At 43.3% G+C, this 16,414-nt stretch overlaps 1 protein-coding gene across 5 annotated transcripts in view; it reads right to left on the reverse strand.

Annotated features, from left to right (window-relative positions):
- Positions 1–16,414, reverse strand: part of LOC139380819 (BRCA1-associated RING domain protein 1-like) — a 90,636-nt gene that overhangs the window by 56,577 nt on the left and 17,645 nt on the right. For 4 of the 5 annotated variants that reach the window (XM_071123901.1, XM_071123900.1, XM_071123899.1 and 1 more), the window contains 5 exons: positions 16,271–16,327; positions 15,990–16,144; positions 13,520–14,628; positions 12,612–12,692; positions 11,513–11,688 (listed from right to left, as the gene is read on the reverse strand). In XM_071123901.1, coding sequence (XP_070980002.1) covers positions 11,513–11,688; positions 12,612–12,692; positions 13,520–14,628; positions 15,990–16,144; positions 16,271–16,327 — 1,578 coding nt within the window. The remainder of the gene's footprint in view (positions 1–11,512; positions 11,689–12,611; positions 12,693–13,519; positions 14,629–15,989; positions 16,145–16,270; positions 16,328–16,414) is intronic. The other variant, XM_071123898.1, reaches the window with a different exon arrangement.

The raw sequence follows: 16,414 nt of genomic DNA on the forward strand, positions 1-16,414 counted from the left end.
ATTAACAAAAATTGGACTAACTGGGGATATTTTGTTAGTCCCCACAAGGTCAAATTCTTTTTCTATGGATTTAGGGTAGAATTTGGTTTGGGGGTTAATGATAGAGTTAGGGCAATGGTTAGGGAAAATAGGATTTTGAGTGGGACTAAATTGTGTCAGTCCCCAAAAGATTAGTTATACAAGACTGAGGCAGTGTGTGATCATCCCTGTGTGTGTGTTTGTGTAGACTAAATTCATTGATAGTGTGTGACAGGGAAGGGTTGCACTTGTCTTGTGGCATCATGACAGATTGTCTCTTTTGCCTTGCAGACGACTAGCAGGCAGGCAGGGTAAACTTGAGTAAATCTGCTGTTGCTAACCTCCGTCGCCAAGGCCCCGGGCGCCACCCACTACAGCACATCAACATGCTGAGCAGTGGGGAAGAGAGAAGGGAAGGTGAGAGAGAAAAGACAGAGGGGGAAAAAAGAAATGGAAGGAGAGAGAAGATGGAAGGGGAGAATATATAGGTAATTGTTCCTTCAGCGCTCAGTTAACGACCGCCACCTTATCAGCATCAAATAATATGCGAGTGTCCTCACACACACACACACACACCAGCCCCTTCCCACCCCACTGGCTGATGTATTCTAAGCCAACCTGCCCAATGAGGTCAAACCACTTGACCATCAAACAACCAATCAGTGTCCGGGTGTCCAACTAGAATTGTGACTCCGGCTGTCCGCTACCGCACATCATGCAAAATTAACTCATGGTATTTGTGACTGGTAAATAGGGTTGCAAAGGGTCAGGAAAGGGTCAGGAAGTTAAGCTGGAATTTGGGAATTTTGCTTAAATTCATCAAAAAGTTTAGCTTATAAACAGAGAACCTTTTTTTGTGGGATACACATTAGGCAATTCTAAGTATTGCGGCATATTTAGGCTACACTATCCCCAATTCAATGGAATTGCAACCCTCTGCATGCACAGTGCATTCTTCCATCATATGTACAGCTGATTCTCCAGGACTTGCACACTAATGAGATACTATAGAGCCCACACTACTACATGGACTGCGCAAAGGAGTACATGCTTTCTGGTAAGTTTTTATTACAATACCGGGTGGGGTGAATATATTTTACATGACACATTAAAAAAAATTGTTAACTAGTAAATAGTAGCCTACAGCAAAGTATGTTTAAATCATTTCAAACTTTTATCAATTTCTGATCAATTTTCTTGCTACCATGTGGATTTTAGCTTGCTTGAGCCTACTAACTGAGGAGTGTTAATTCTCCTGTTTCCATACATTGTTCATTTTAAAACATTTATCTTACAAAGGAGTTGTTTAATCTAACTGCTTAACCATTTATCTGTTCATGGAATTGTATTTGTTTTACTCATTTTTAAAAATCTTAACAGGAAAATGCCAAGGGCACTATCTGATGTATGGAAAGATTTCACTGCAGCTTATGTAGAAGGAAAAGCGGTGAATATTTTGCAAATAAATGTTCAAAATAACATGTGAAGAATGCAACAAAGATGCAGAATCATCTGGCCAAGTGCATAAAGTTCCCTCATGGCTCACAACAAGCAACCTCTGGACAAAAGTCCCTCTACTTCTATTCGAAGTGAAAATTATGAATCGGACACCTTATCGATAGCAACAGCTCATGGTCCTTCTGGAATCAGAAGTTTTTTTTACTCAATGGAGGAACATAGTCAGAGAAATGCTGATGAATGTATGCAAATGGTTCACCTCTGATGCTCACAGGCAATGTGTATTGGAAGAGATTTCTGAATGTTCTTTGCCCAGCATACACCGCTCCAACCAGACATGCTTTATCTACTCATTTGCTGGATGTAGAGTTCAACAGAGTTCAAGTGAAGGTGTAGCAAATCATAGAGAAAGCAGACTGTATTGCAATCATCTCTGATGGGTGGTCTAATGTTCGTGGGCAAGGAATAATTAACTACATCATCTCCACCTCTCAACCAGTATTCTACAAGAGCACAGACACAAGGGACAACAGACACACCGGTCTCTACATTGCAGATGAGCTGAAGGCAGTCATCAATGACCTTGGACCACAGAAGGTATTTGCACTGGTGACAGACAATACTGCGAACATGAAGGCTGCTTGGTCTAAAGTGGAAGAGTCCTATCCTCACATCACACCCATTGGCTGTGCTGCTCATGCATTGAATCTGCTCCTTAAGTACATCATGCCAATGAATACACTCTACAAGAGAGCCAAGGAAATTATTAAGTATGTGAAGGGTCATCAATTTATAGCACTACCTCACCAAGCAAAGTGAGAAAAATAAGAGCACCACATTGAAGCTGCCCAGCAACACCCATTGGGGTGGTGTTGTCAACATGTTTGACAGTCTCCTGGAGGGGAGGGAGTCTCTCTAAGAAATGGCCATATCACAGTCTGCCCCATCAAGATTATCCTCCTGGATGATGTATTTTGGGAGAGTGGTAAGCAGCCTGAAACTCCTGAAACCTATAGCAGTAGCCATTGCACGGATTGAAGGAGACAATGCCATCCTGTCTGATGTTAAGACTAGAGGTCGACCGATTATGATTTATCAACGCGGATACCGATTATTGGAGGACCAAAAAAGCTGATACCGATTAATCTGACTATTTTTATTTATTTATTTGTAATAATGACAATTACAACAATACTGAATGAACACATTTTAACTTAATATAATACATCAATAAAAATCCATTTAGCCTCAAATAAATAATGAAACATGTTCAATTTGGTTTAAATAATGCAAAAACAAAGTGTTAGAGAAGTAAAGGTACAATATGCACCATGTAAAAAAGCTAACGTTTGAGTTCCTTGCTCAGAATATGAGAACATATGAAAGTTGGTGGTTCCTTTTAACATGAGATGCTTGTTCTAGGTCCCAAGAAACAAAGAGATCTTCTGTTGAATCTGACAATTAATCTTAATGGTTGTACAGTCGTCTCAAATAAAACTGTGAAGGACCTCGGCGTTACTCTGGACCCTGATCTCTCTTTTGAAGAACATATCAAGACTGTTTCAAGGACAGCTTTTGTCACTTCTAGGTTAGACTACTGCAATGCTCTACTTTCTGGCTACCTAGATAAAGCACTAAATAAACTTCAGTTAGTGCTAAATATGGCTGCTCGAATCCTGACTAGAACCAATTTTTTTTATTTATATTACTCCAGTGCTAGCCTCCCTACACTGGATTCCTGTCAAGGTAAGGGCTGATTTCAAGGTTTTACTGCTAACCTACAAAGCATTGCATGGGCTTGCTCCTACCTATCGCTCTGATTTGGTCCTGCCGTACATACCTACACGTACGCTAGTCACAAGACGCAGGCCTCCTAATTGTCCCTAGAATTTCTAAGCAAACAGCTGGAGGCAGGGCTATCTCATAGAGCTCCCTTTTTATGGAATGGTCTGCCTACCCATGTGAGAGACGCAAACTCGGTCTCAACCTTTAAGTCTTAACTGAAGACTCTTCTCTTCAGTGGGTCATATGATTGAGTGTAGTCTGGCCCATGAGTGTGAAGGTGAACGGAAAGGCTCTGGAGCAACGAACCACCCTTGCTGTCTCTGCCTGGCCGGTTCCCCTCTTTCCACTGGGATTCTCTGCCTCTAACCCTATTACAGGGGCTGAGTCACTGGCTTACTAGGGCTCTTTCATACCGTCCCTAGGAGGGGTGCGTCGCTTGAGTGGGTTGAGTCACTGATGTGATCTTCCTGTCTGGGTTGGCGCCCCCCCTTGGGTTGTGCCGTGGCGGAGATCTTTGTGGGCTATACTCGGCCTTGTCTCAGGATGGTAAGTTGGTGGTTGAAGATATCCCTCTAGTGGTGTGGGGGCTGTGCTTTGGCAAAGTGGTTGGGGTTATATCCTTCCGGTGTCCTGTGTGAATTTAAGTATGCTCTCTCTAATTCTCTCTCTCAGAGGACCTGAGCCCTAGGACCATGCCTCAGGACTACCTGACATGATGACTCCTTGCTGTCCCCAGTCCACCTGGTCGTGCTGCTGCTCCAGTTTCAACTGTTCTGCCTGTGATTATTATTATTTGACCATGCTGGTAATTTATGAACATTTGAACATCTTGGCCATGGTCTGTTATAATCTCCACCCGGCACAGCCTGAAGAGGACTGGCCACCCCACATAGCCTGGTTCCTCTCTAGGTTTCTTCCTAGGTTTTGGCCTTTCCTAGCCACCGTGCTTCAACACCTGCATTGCTTGCTGTTTGGGGTTTTAGGCTGGGTTTCTGAACAGCACTTTGAGATATCAGCTGATGTACGAAGGGCTATATAAATAAATTTGATTTGATAAGAATTCAATATTCCAAAGTAAGAGGTTTTAGGTTGTTGTTAATATAGTATTTATAGGACTATTTCTCTCTATGCCATTTGTATTTCATATACCTTTGACTATTGGATGTTCTTATAGGCACTATAGTATTGCCAGTGTAACAGTATAGCTTCCGTCCCTCACCTCGCCCCTACCTGGGCTCGAACCAGGAACACATCGACAACAGCCACACTCGAAGCAGCGTCATCCATCGCTCCACAAAAGCCGCGTTATCCATCGCTCCACAAAAGCAGCAGCCTTTGCAGAGCAAGGGGAATAACTACTCCAAGTCTCAGAGCGAGTGAAGTTTGAAACGCTATTAGCGCGCACCTCGCTAACTAGCTAGCCATTTCACATCAGTTACACCAGCCATTAGGCTGATAGGCTTGAAGTCATAAACAGCGCTGTGCTTGCGAAGAGCTGCTGGCAAAACGCACAAATGTGCTGTTTGAATGAATGCTTACAAGCCTGCTGCTGCCTACCACAGCTCAGTCAGACTGCTCTAACAAATCATAGACTTAATTATAACATAATAACACACAGAAATACGAGCCTTTGGTCATTAACATGGTCGAATCCGAAAACTATCATTTCGAAAACAAAACGTTTATTATTTCAGTGAAATACGGAACTGTTCTGTATTTTATCTAAAGGGTGGCATCCCTAAGTCAAAATATTCTTGTTACATTGCACAACCTTACATTTTATGTCATAATTACATACAATTTTGGCAAATTAGTTCGCAATGAGCCAGCCTGCCCAAACTGTTGCATATACCCTGACTCTGCGTGCAATGAACGCAAGAGAAGTGACACAATTTCACCTGGTTAATATTGCATGCTAACTTGGATTTCTTTTAGCTAAATATGCAGGTTTAAAAATATATACTTCTGTGTATTGATTTTAAGAAAGGCATTGGTGTTTATGGTTAGGTACAGTCGTCCCCCTGCGTTGCATCGATTATATGCAACGCAGGACACGCTAGGTAAACTAGTAATATCATCAACCAAGTGTTGTTGTTTTTTTTTTTAACCTTTATTTAACTAGGCAAGTCAGTTAAGAACAAATTCTTATTTTCAATGACGGCCTAGGAACAGTGGGTTCAGGGGCAGAACGACAGATTTGTACCTTGTCAACTCGGGGATTTGAACTTGCAACCTTCCGGTTACTAGTCCAACGCTCTAACCACTAGGCTACCCTAGAGATACAATATGGAAGTCGAGCCAGCACATCTCATCAGCCACCTGGTGGAAGGGACTTTGTGGATCTGAGGCTCTTTCCCCTGTTGCCTCAATCATCCTCCAAATCCCACCAACATCAGCCGCCTCAGAGCGCAACTGGTCCTTGTTTGGGAACACACACACCAAAGCAAACAACAGGCTGACCAATACAAGGGTTGAAATATTGGTGGCCCTCCAGGCAAATTTGAGCCTGGCAACGAGCCATCCCCAACAAGGTTGGAAAGTGAGTGAAGAGGAGGCCTCAGAATCTGATGTTCAAGAGGTAGATATTGAGGAGGTCCAGGGAGAAGACATGGAAGCTTGAGAGGAAGACAACCAAAGCTTTAGTTTCTAGACTATCATTTTACAGATGCATGTTGAAAACATTTTTAGGAGATGCAATGGATCATTGGGGATCATTCAACATTCCCTTTCTTTTGTTGTTCAGTGAAATCATCCCATGTGAAGAGTCAACTCATTTAATTAAAGTTCAATTCGTAACTAATTTTTATTTATTTTTTTCTATTAGAAGGATTTAATCATTTGCAATTATGTCTACTAATGATAAGGTAAAAAGTGTATGTCTCTGTCTCCATATGATATGGTAAATACACTGCTCAAAAAAATAAAGGGAACACTAAAATAACACATCCTAGATCTGAAAGAATTAAATATTCTTATTAAATACTTTTTTCTTTACATAGTTGAATGTGCTCACAACAAAATCACACAAATTATCAATGGAAATCAAATTTATCAACCCATGGAGGTCTGGATTTGGAGTCACACTCAAAATTAAAGTGGAAAACCACACTACAGGCTGATCCAACTTTGATGTAATGTCCTTAAAACAAGTCAAAATGAGGCTCAGTAGTGTGTGTGTGGCCTCCACGTGCATGTATGACCTCCCTACAACGCCTGGACATGCATGCTCTTGATGAGGTGGCGGGTGGTCTCCTGAGGGATCTCCTCCCAGACCTGGACTAAAGCATCCACCAACTCCTGGACAGTCTGTGGTGCAACGTGGAGTTGGTGGATGGAGCGAAACATGATGTCCCAGATGTGCTCAATTGGATTCAGTTCTGGGGAACGGGCCGGCCAGTCCATAGCATCAATGCCTTCCTCTTGCAGGAACTGCTGACACACTCCAGCCACATGAGGTCTAGCATTGTCTTGCATTAGGAGGAACCCAGGGCCAACCACACCAGCATATGGTCTCACAAGGGGTCTGAGGATCTCATCTCGGTACCTAATGGCAGTCAGGCTACCTCTGGCGAGAACATGGAGGGCTTTGCGGCCCCCCAAAGAAATGCCACCCCACACCATGACTGACCCACCGCCAAACCGGTCATGCTGGAGGATGTTGCAGGCAGCAGAACGTTCTCCACGGCGTCTCCAGTCACGTCTGTCACATGTGCTCAGTGTGAACCTGCTTTCATCTGTGAAGAGCACAGGGCGCCAGTGGCGAATTTGCCAATCTTGGTGTTCTCTGGCAAATGCCAAACGTCCTGCACGGTGTTGGGCTATAAGCACAACCCCCACCTGTGGACATCGGGCCCTCATACCACCCTCATGGAGTCTGCTTCTGACCATTTGAGCAGACACATGCACATTTGTGGCCTGCTGGAGGTCATTTTGCAGGGCTCTGGCAGTGCCCCTCCTCCAGCGGTCCTGCTGCTGGGTTGTTGCCCTCCTACGGCCTCCTCCACGTCTCCTGATGTACTGGCCTGTCACCTGGTAGCGCCTCCATGCTCTGGACACTACGCTGACAGACACAGCAAACCGTCTTGCCACAGCTCGCATTGATGTGCCATCCTGGATGAGCTGCACTACCTGAGCCACTTGTGTGGGTTGAAGACTCCGTCTCATGCTACCATTAGAGTGAAAGCACCGCCAGCATTCAAAAGTGACCAAAACATCAGCCAGGGAGCATAGGAACTGAGAAGTGGTCTGTGGTCACCACCTGCAGAACCACTTCTTTTTTGGGGCTGTCTTGCTAATTGCCTATAATTTCCACCTGTTGTCTATTCCATTTGCACAACAGCATGTGAAATGTATTGTCATTCAGTGTTCCTAAGTGGACAGTTTGATTTCACAGAAGTGTGATTGACTTGGAGTTACATTGTGTTGTTTAAGTGTTCCCTTTATTTGTTTGAGCAGTGTATATCTAAAGGAAAAAGCATCTACATTTAAATGGTATTAATATTAATTTGCATATATTTCCGTTAATTCCAATATACTCCCGTTAATATACTCCCGTTAAGTTACCACCTCTGAATATTCCTCAAAATGTGCAACCCTACAGGTCTGGTAGGCCAAAGGTCTGGTAGGCCAAAGGTCTGGTAGGCCAAAGGTCTGGTCCGGTCACGTTGAATACATTTATCTTATATCTGTGGTTACAATATGGGCCACTTCTGCTAATCCACGGGATTAAGTGTATTTTTTGCCAAGCAGAGGGCATAGAATATGGTGAAAACTAGAGACAACTATGGAAGATCAGACTATGTACGATGGATAAGTGACTAAGGTTTGGTTCACTCGCTATGGTGTCAGATAATGGGGATCCAAATAAAGACTATCATAAATACTCATGTGTTCAGATCTCTGATGAGGCTTGTCAAATGTATGCTTATTTTTACATTTAAAAAAAGTAAAGACTCAGAGCTTGAAAATGGTATCTCGTACACTGTAGTTGGAGGACGCACAAGACAGTTATGCTGCTTTAAAAGTTGATATACTTATTATCCCACTTAAAAGACAAGTTGGAGGAAAATGCCATTTGAAAGATTCACACTTCCTAGAGAAAACTTCTTTGTTTACACATCATTCCATCTTAAGCCTCACCCACACATGTAAATGCATGTGAGTCTGTATGGAAATATCCTCCAGAAACTAATCACGCTACTTAAACCACGCCAAATTCAGGGCAGGAAAGTTTGAGAGCTGTAGCAACCCTTTTGCAGTTGTCCATAGCTAGATCTTTTCATAAATCTGCAGTAGCAAAGATGATCTATATACTGACCAGAGAAGAGCCCATTCTGGTATAGACAGAAGCCTGTGACATGCAGCCCAATCAGGACTAATCTCTAGGCATGTCCAACCACTCCATTATCTCAACCAATCATAACTAGAGAAGGATCCTGTCTTTCTCCCTGTATAGCTCAGGGCTTTCTCCTTGGCTCAAATAATTTAAAATGTTTATTCATATTTACAGATCCCACACAAAAGTTTGTAATTAAGGCACATAAAAGTTGCCATGTTCAAGAAGGCACTTCTACAAAAACAAATTATTACTTTCTTAAATTAATAACATCAAAAATATTTATTCAGGGAAACCCCATTGAGACCAGGGTCTCATTCCCAAGTGTGCCCTGATCTCAGCAATACAACAACCAATAGAATGTAAAACAAAACAGCAATCAATACAAAACATCAAATTTAAGAAGAACAGTTTGATTCCTCAGCAACTAGGTCCTCAATCAACACCATAAACTACCCGAGCAGCAACAGAACATCCAATTGTAAAGAGTTCTGCAAATTGTTCCAGCAGTGAGGTGCATTAAAACTAAAAACAGAATTACCTAATTCAGTGGAGACCTGAGGAACATCAAGAGTTAACCAACCCTGTGAACGGGTTTGGTAAATCATGTTTTTATACTTCAACAACGAAGTCGGAAGCGTTTATAGTAGAGCTTAGTAAACAAAAAGAGAATAGTGAAGTGATCTACTGGACTTTAAAGAGGACCAGCCAACCTTTTGATGCAGGATGCAGTGATGAGTATTAAAAATGGCCACCTGTGGTAAAGCAAAGGGTGCTTTGACAGACGGCATCCAAAGGTTTAAGAGTATTAGCTGCTGCATTCTGATAAATGGTGTCACCATAGTCAAGAACTAGCAGAAAAGTTGACTGTACAATCTGCTTCCTGCTGTTCAGGGAGAGGCAAGATATATTTCTAAAAAGAAGCCCACTTTAAATCTTAGTTTTTTAACTAAAGTACTATAGCTCACCAGCATGTTTTTTTTATCGACAATCCAAAAGCCCAGATATTTATAGGCGGGAACCTCATCGTTGGGAATATCAATTGATTCATAAATATGTAGACCATCTCTATTTTAGAGAACATATATTTAGTGTTCCTGACATTATATGTTTGAAACTAACCATTTTTGTAAGGCAACAAAAACAGATTGCAGCTCTAAAAACACCTGGTCTACAGTTGGGGCAAAGGCATCTGAGGCGACAAATGCCTCAGATCCTGTAACCAGTCACATACAGTTGGGGCAAAAAACTATTTAGTCAGCCACCAATTGTGCAGGTTTTCCCACTTAAAAAGATGAGATAGGTACAATTTCAACTATGACAGACAAAATGAGAAAAAAAATTCAGAAAATCACATTGTAGGATTTTTAATGAATTTATTTGCAAATTATGGTGGAAAATAAGTATTTGGTCACCTACAAACAAGCAAGATCTCTGGCTCTCACAGACCTGTAACTTCTTATTTAATTGGCTCCTCTGTCCTCCACTTGTTACCTGTATTAAAGGCACCTGTTTGAACTTGTTATCAGTTTAAAAGACACCTGTCCACAACCTCAAACTCCAAACTCCACTATGGCCAAGACCAAAGAGCTGTCAAAGGACACCAGAAACAAAATTGTAGACCTGCACCAGACTGGGAAGACTGAATCTGCAATAGGTAAGCAGCTTGGTTTGAAGAAATCAACTGTGGGAGCAATTATTAGGAAATGGAAGACATACAAGACCACTGATAATCTCCCTCAATCTGGGGTCACCCCTGTGGGGTCAAAATGATCACAAGAACGGTGAACAAAAATCCCAGAACCACACGGGGGGACCTAGTGAATGACCTGCAGAGAGCTGGGACCAAAGTAACAAAGCCTACCATCAGTAACGCACTACGCCGCCAGGGACTCAAATCCTGTAGTGCCAGAAGTGTCCCCCTGCTTTAGCCAGTACATGTCCAGGCCCGTCTGAAGTATGCTAGAGAGCATTTGTCATATGGTCAGATGAAACCAAAATATAACTTTTTTGGTAAAAACTCAACTCGTCGTGTTTGGAGGACAAAGAATGCTGAGTTGCATCCAAAGAACACCATACCTACTGTGAAGCATGGGGGTGGAAACATCATGCTTTGGGGCTGTTTTTCTGCAAAGGGACCAGGACGACTGATCCGTGTAAACGAAAGAATGAATGGGGCCATGTATCGTGAGATTTTGAGTGAAAACCTCCTTCCATCAGCAAGGGCATTGAAGATGAAACGTGGCTGGGTCTTTCAGCATGACAACGATCCCAAACACACCGCCCGGGCAACAAAGGAGTGGCTTCGTAAGAAGCATTTCAAGGTCTTGGAGTGGCCTAGCCAGTCTCCAGATCTCAACCCCATACAAAATCTTTGGAGGGAGTTGAAAGTCCGTGTTGCCCAGCAACAGCCCCAAAACATCACTGCTCTAGAGGAGATCTGCATGGAGGAATGGGCCAAAATACCAGCAACAGTGTGTGAAAACCTTGTGAAGACTTACAGAAAACGTTTGACCTCTGTCATTGCCAACAAAGGGTATACAACAAAGTATTGAGATAAACTTTTGTTATTGACCAAATACTTATTTTCCACCATAATCTGCAAATAAATTCATAAAAAAATCCTACAATGTGATTTCCAGAATTTTTTTTCTCTCATTTTGTCCGTCATAGTTGAAGTGTACCTATGATGAAAATTACAGGCCTCTCATCTTTTTAAGTGGGAGAACTTGCACAATTCGTGTCTGACTAAATACTTTTTTGCCCCACTGTATGTGACTAAGGGTTTTGCTGCAGATATCAGTGTGCATTCTTCCATACTCACAATATGCTCTACCATATTAATGTGTATTATGCCATGTGGGATGGGCCACAAGAGTGGCTAAAAAAATAATATATAAATTCAATCATACTCACAAGACGCTCTGTGAAGCCCCGTGCTGCAGCAGTAGCATGGCGATGCCAGTATGTCCGTTCCTGACAGCGTCGTGTAGAGGAGAATCGTTCTTGTAGCCTGGTGTGTTCAACAGCACGCCTCCCCTCTCCACCAACACCTCCACTACACCCAGGTGGCCCAGGTTACATGCCTCGTGCTGTAACACAGGAGCACCGTTATTACATACATTATACAGTGACTACATCCTTCCTCTTGCATACGGTCTTCTATTACTATGTAATACATACTAGCACTGATGACATTGAATATTCAATGAGGCTGTTAAAGGGATACTTTGGAATTTTGAGTCAGTGGAACTCGTGGATACCAATTCTGTGCCTCTGCGTGCAGTTTGAAGGAAGTTGCTAACTAGCGCAATAAGATACCCATAGACTTCATCATTACGCTAACGCTAGTTAGCATTGGCTCACGAAACTACCTCTAACTTCCTTCAAATTGAACACAGAAAAACAAAAATGGTTTCCACAAGTTGATTGGACTCTGGAAAAGTAGATAATTGGGCAATGTGCAAAAATTTCTAAGTATCCCTTTAAAAATGCCAAAAGTCATAGATTTGTAATACTGTATGCATACGTATAACAGCGCTTCTATCGGACAGGGCAAAGTTAAAGACTGGCACGCTATACCAACATGTAAATCAGGGATGTCAAACATGAAGCCCGTTTGAAGGGGTCTAATCGGCAGAGGGTAGTTTGAGTAAAAATTTGTACAAAAGGTGTTGGGGAGGAACGAACACAATATACTTTAAAATGACTAAAACCAAATTCAAACTGTGTAGAAATGACAATGGACCTACATTCATAAAGTTTGTGTCAAGCCCGCTAAAAATCACTGAAATGAAAGTTAGATAGTCAGGGAGCATCGGGAATTTCAAAATCAAATTTTGCCGGCAAGGAAATACAACCAGTTTTCAATGAGGCCTTCCGGACCGAATGCAGCCCCCGGGACAAAATGAGATTGACACCCCTGCCCTGTATTCCTATCTGTCCCTTGATGTATATGATTGGATGTATTTGCTGACTAGACAAGGAGAGACTGAGGAGACAAGGCTTCACTCACCAGCGGTGTCCATCCAGCATTGTCTTTCAGGTTGGGGTCAGCCCCTTGGTCTAGGAGCTCCTTCACTGTCTCCACATCACCCTGCAGGGGTGACAGAGAGAGGAGACAGGCCACAGGTTTAGGGTCAGTTGTAAAAGATATGAACATGCCAATCAAACACATTGGCTGATCCAAAATCATCTTAGACCAGCTGCTATTATCAATCATTTACTCTGTGAGATTCACAAAGATGCATCTGGCCACATGTCTAGGGTCAGGTGTTAGAGACATGTCAACATGTACTCCAAACACAGCATCTGATCCTACACAGGCATCATGGGGCCTGCAGCGATCATCAATCAGGTTCACAGGTACAGAGTCAGTTACTAGAGACATGAGAAGATGCACTTCACACAACCAGCGTGTGTCCCAAATGGTAACCTAAGCCCTATATAGTGCAGTACTTTTACATAGGTATAGGGTGCAATTTGGGAAGCAGACAGTAATACAATCAAAGAGATAACCTTAAACTACAATAGTAACATAGTCTCCCCAGGTTGTGTTACTATTGTAGTTTAAGGTTATGTTATTATTGTAGTTTAAGGTTTTCTGGGTGCCTTGTTGTGAATCTAGCTTAAATTAGAATTTCTAAATCTACCTGGTTGTGCGGTGTGGTTCTCTCACAGCCCAGAGCACTACTCTTTACTGATCAGACAAGCATTCCCTTCCCAGCCCTGGGAGAATAGCAGGGAGCTTAACATAAGCCCTGTAAACACTGCTGTAATCCCTGCCTGGATCCTCCCGAGGTAATCAATGTCCCAACGCTGTGAATGATTGATAATAGCAGCAGGTCTGGGATCAGCTGCTACAATTTGACATGTCTCTAACAACTGACCCTGAGCCTGTGACCCAAGTCATGTTTATCTCACCTTTATTGCTGCCAGGTGTAAGGGTGTCTCTCCCTTGTGGTTTCTCTTCACTACCGCTGGGCTGTTCTGTGACAGTCTGCCCGGGGATCTCTTCCCCAGGGGGGCGGGGGAACACGGACTACTGCCCCACTGCTGCTCTCCTCTGGATATCCTGGTGCTGGTGGAGGTTCCACCCTGTCTGGGGCTGGCAGCGGGGGAGGGCGAGGTATGCATGGCTGGGAGTGCAACCCTGTCCACTGCCGGACGTCTACCCTGGCCAGGAGATGCCTTGGGTTTCTTTGGGGTACACTGTGAGATGTTTTTATCTTCCACACAGAATCTTTTGGGAGTGCGCTTAGGAGGGGAGGGCAGGTCAGGCTTTTTAGTAATTTCTTCATTTGGTTTGGAGTGCTGCTTTGCAGATATCTTATCCAGCTGAGAAGGGGTGGTGTGTGAGCTTGGACTGTCCTGGTCCTCAGAGAGTGGGACGTTCTCTCCTGGCTGAACCACCTTCAGGATGCTTCTGCTGGGGCTGAGGATTATGGTGTTCCCCTGAGGGAGATCCTCCTTCTGAGGCTCCTCAGTGGCAGGCAAGGTGGCTGGGCTTTGGAAGGAAACTCTTTTACTAGACCTGTGCTCTCCTTCCTCTGCAGTGACCTGCTCTTCTTCCTCTCCGACATCTCCTTCTCTCGCTCCGCCAAAGCCCCACTGCTGGTTGATTGCCTCCAGCCTCTGTGTCTTGACATTCTGCTTGGTTTCTTCATGCTTGGTTGGTTTCTGCCCACCCCCAGCTGCAGGCTTCCTGACACCACCACCATTTCTCGTCTTCTTAGTCGCTTTCTTCTTTTCATAGTTAGTCGCCCTTTGAGGAGAGGAGGAGCCAGAGTCTTGGGAGGAGGAGTTGAAGTTGAAGACAGACAGGTCTTTGCATTTAGACTCAGGTAGTGTCTCAGGATGTCTTGGAGCAGCTTTCACAGTCCCACTCCCAACCTCCGGTAGAGGCACCGCCGCAGGCTTCTCTACCCGGCAGCGCACCTTGCGGCTGCGGGGACTAAACCAGATCTTGAAGTTCTTCTTGTGCTTTAAGACAGATTTATCTGACTGTGCTGGTGGTGTAATGGGAAGGGCATCTGAAAATAGTACAGGAAATAAAAAAATACTGGTAGGACAAACTGAAACCACACATCAAAACGTCTCACCTAAGCTAAGGACAGAGTCTATAATGGCATATGTGAAAGCAAGCGGTAAGGTAGCACTATAATTTTTTCTTTCCTTGTCACGGCACAATTTGTATTCCACTAGATTCACCCGTGGTTGTGTTTGGTTGTCTGCGCTGCATTCATTCACGCGACCTTGCTTGTCACACATCCAGCCTGTTCTGCCTAGCAAGCTAGCTAGTATCTAATTTGGTGACCCAGAGGGGAATGTAGCTGCCAGTCAGTGTTCCTCTACCACTGCGGCAACATGAACCGTTTGTTAGAGCTCAAGTATAGAAGCTAAACACCACCATACATAATGGCATTGCATCATTACTGTCATTAACAGGGATTATGATGGGAGGGAAAAAAAAGAAAAAGAGGGAATACATGGTAATACTTCCATTTGTGCTTAATACTAAGGGATACAGGCCTACCTTTGTTAAGGAATAATATCACAGGTGAGATGAGGGCAGTGGAAAGGTAGGCCCCTAAATGGCAGGTTATAAAAAGGAATATATTTACAAAGGAATACATATGGGAGCAGTCAGAATTGTACATCAGGGTGCACAACCAGTTGCAGTTGTGCATCCTGGCGTACAATTCTGACTGCTCCTGTATGTATTATTTTGTAAACACTGTATATTTTGTTAATAGTTTACTAAAGTGTATTGCACCACACTGGCCGCCTATTTATTTATTTAACTAGCCAAGTCAGTTAAGAACAAATTGTTATTTTCAATGGCAGCCTAGGAACTGTGGGTTAACTGCCTGGTTCAGGGGCAGAACAACAGATATTTACCTGTGGATTCGATCTTGCAACCTTTTGGTTACAAGTCCAACGCTCTAACCACTAGGCTACATGCCGCCTACTCGTCTTCTTCAAGGAATACTATCATTATTATCCTACAAGTTGTACCTACCTACAGGGGAAACAAAGTGAAAGCATAGTCATAACTATCATGTTGAGTGAACAGTCACAGACGTTCGGGGGAATAAACAGTGAATCTAGGTTGTGGAAGAGTTGAGTGCTGTCTGTAATTATTTTATCTTAAGGCTTGTGCATGAAATTGGTCAGCACTCTTTCACAAATTACAGCCTGCACTCTGTTCAGAGGTTATAAGTACTCTCGGCCAGCAAACACTAGCGGTGTGTCCGTATCCTTATTATCATGGTCAGTGACAGGCACAGTCGTTATAATATAATAATCTGGGGGTGTTGGGAAAAGCAGTAGAAACATTTCCATTCTAACCAATGGACAATACAGTTGTTTTTATTTTCTAATAATAACATACCGGAGTAATCGGAGCCAGTGGGATTGAGCAGTGAGTCTAGGTTGCCATAGAGTTCTGTGATATTGCTGAGTTGTCTGTTGATCCGAATGTCTTTCACCCAGGCAGGACTGTGACACACCACACATCCCTCTCCAGCCTGAGGACCAGCACACGACCTAGTAGTTAGTACAAAGAATCACAAGTCATTGATAACCTCAGGATAGTAAAATAACAAGCAAAGTAAAGTACAACAATCTGCTTCTACCAAGTTAGCCACTCCAAGAGGGACAGCATCCACTCACCTGCAAAGCATATGTTCACAAACCCCGAGGCACACAGGTTCGTTCATCAGTTTTGAACTGGAATGACAAAGTATATCAAAGACATGACCATAATCATGTAAATTAGATCTCGCTATTATTATAAATGACCTCAACTTGTTAGCA

Source organism: Oncorhynchus clarkii, chromosome 22 (genome assembly GCF_045791955.1).
Source record: "Oncorhynchus clarkii lewisi isolate Uvic-CL-2024 chromosome 22, UVic_Ocla_1.0, whole genome shotgun sequence".
Taxonomy (NCBI): domain Eukaryota; kingdom Metazoa; phylum Chordata; class Actinopteri; order Salmoniformes; family Salmonidae; genus Oncorhynchus; species Oncorhynchus clarkii.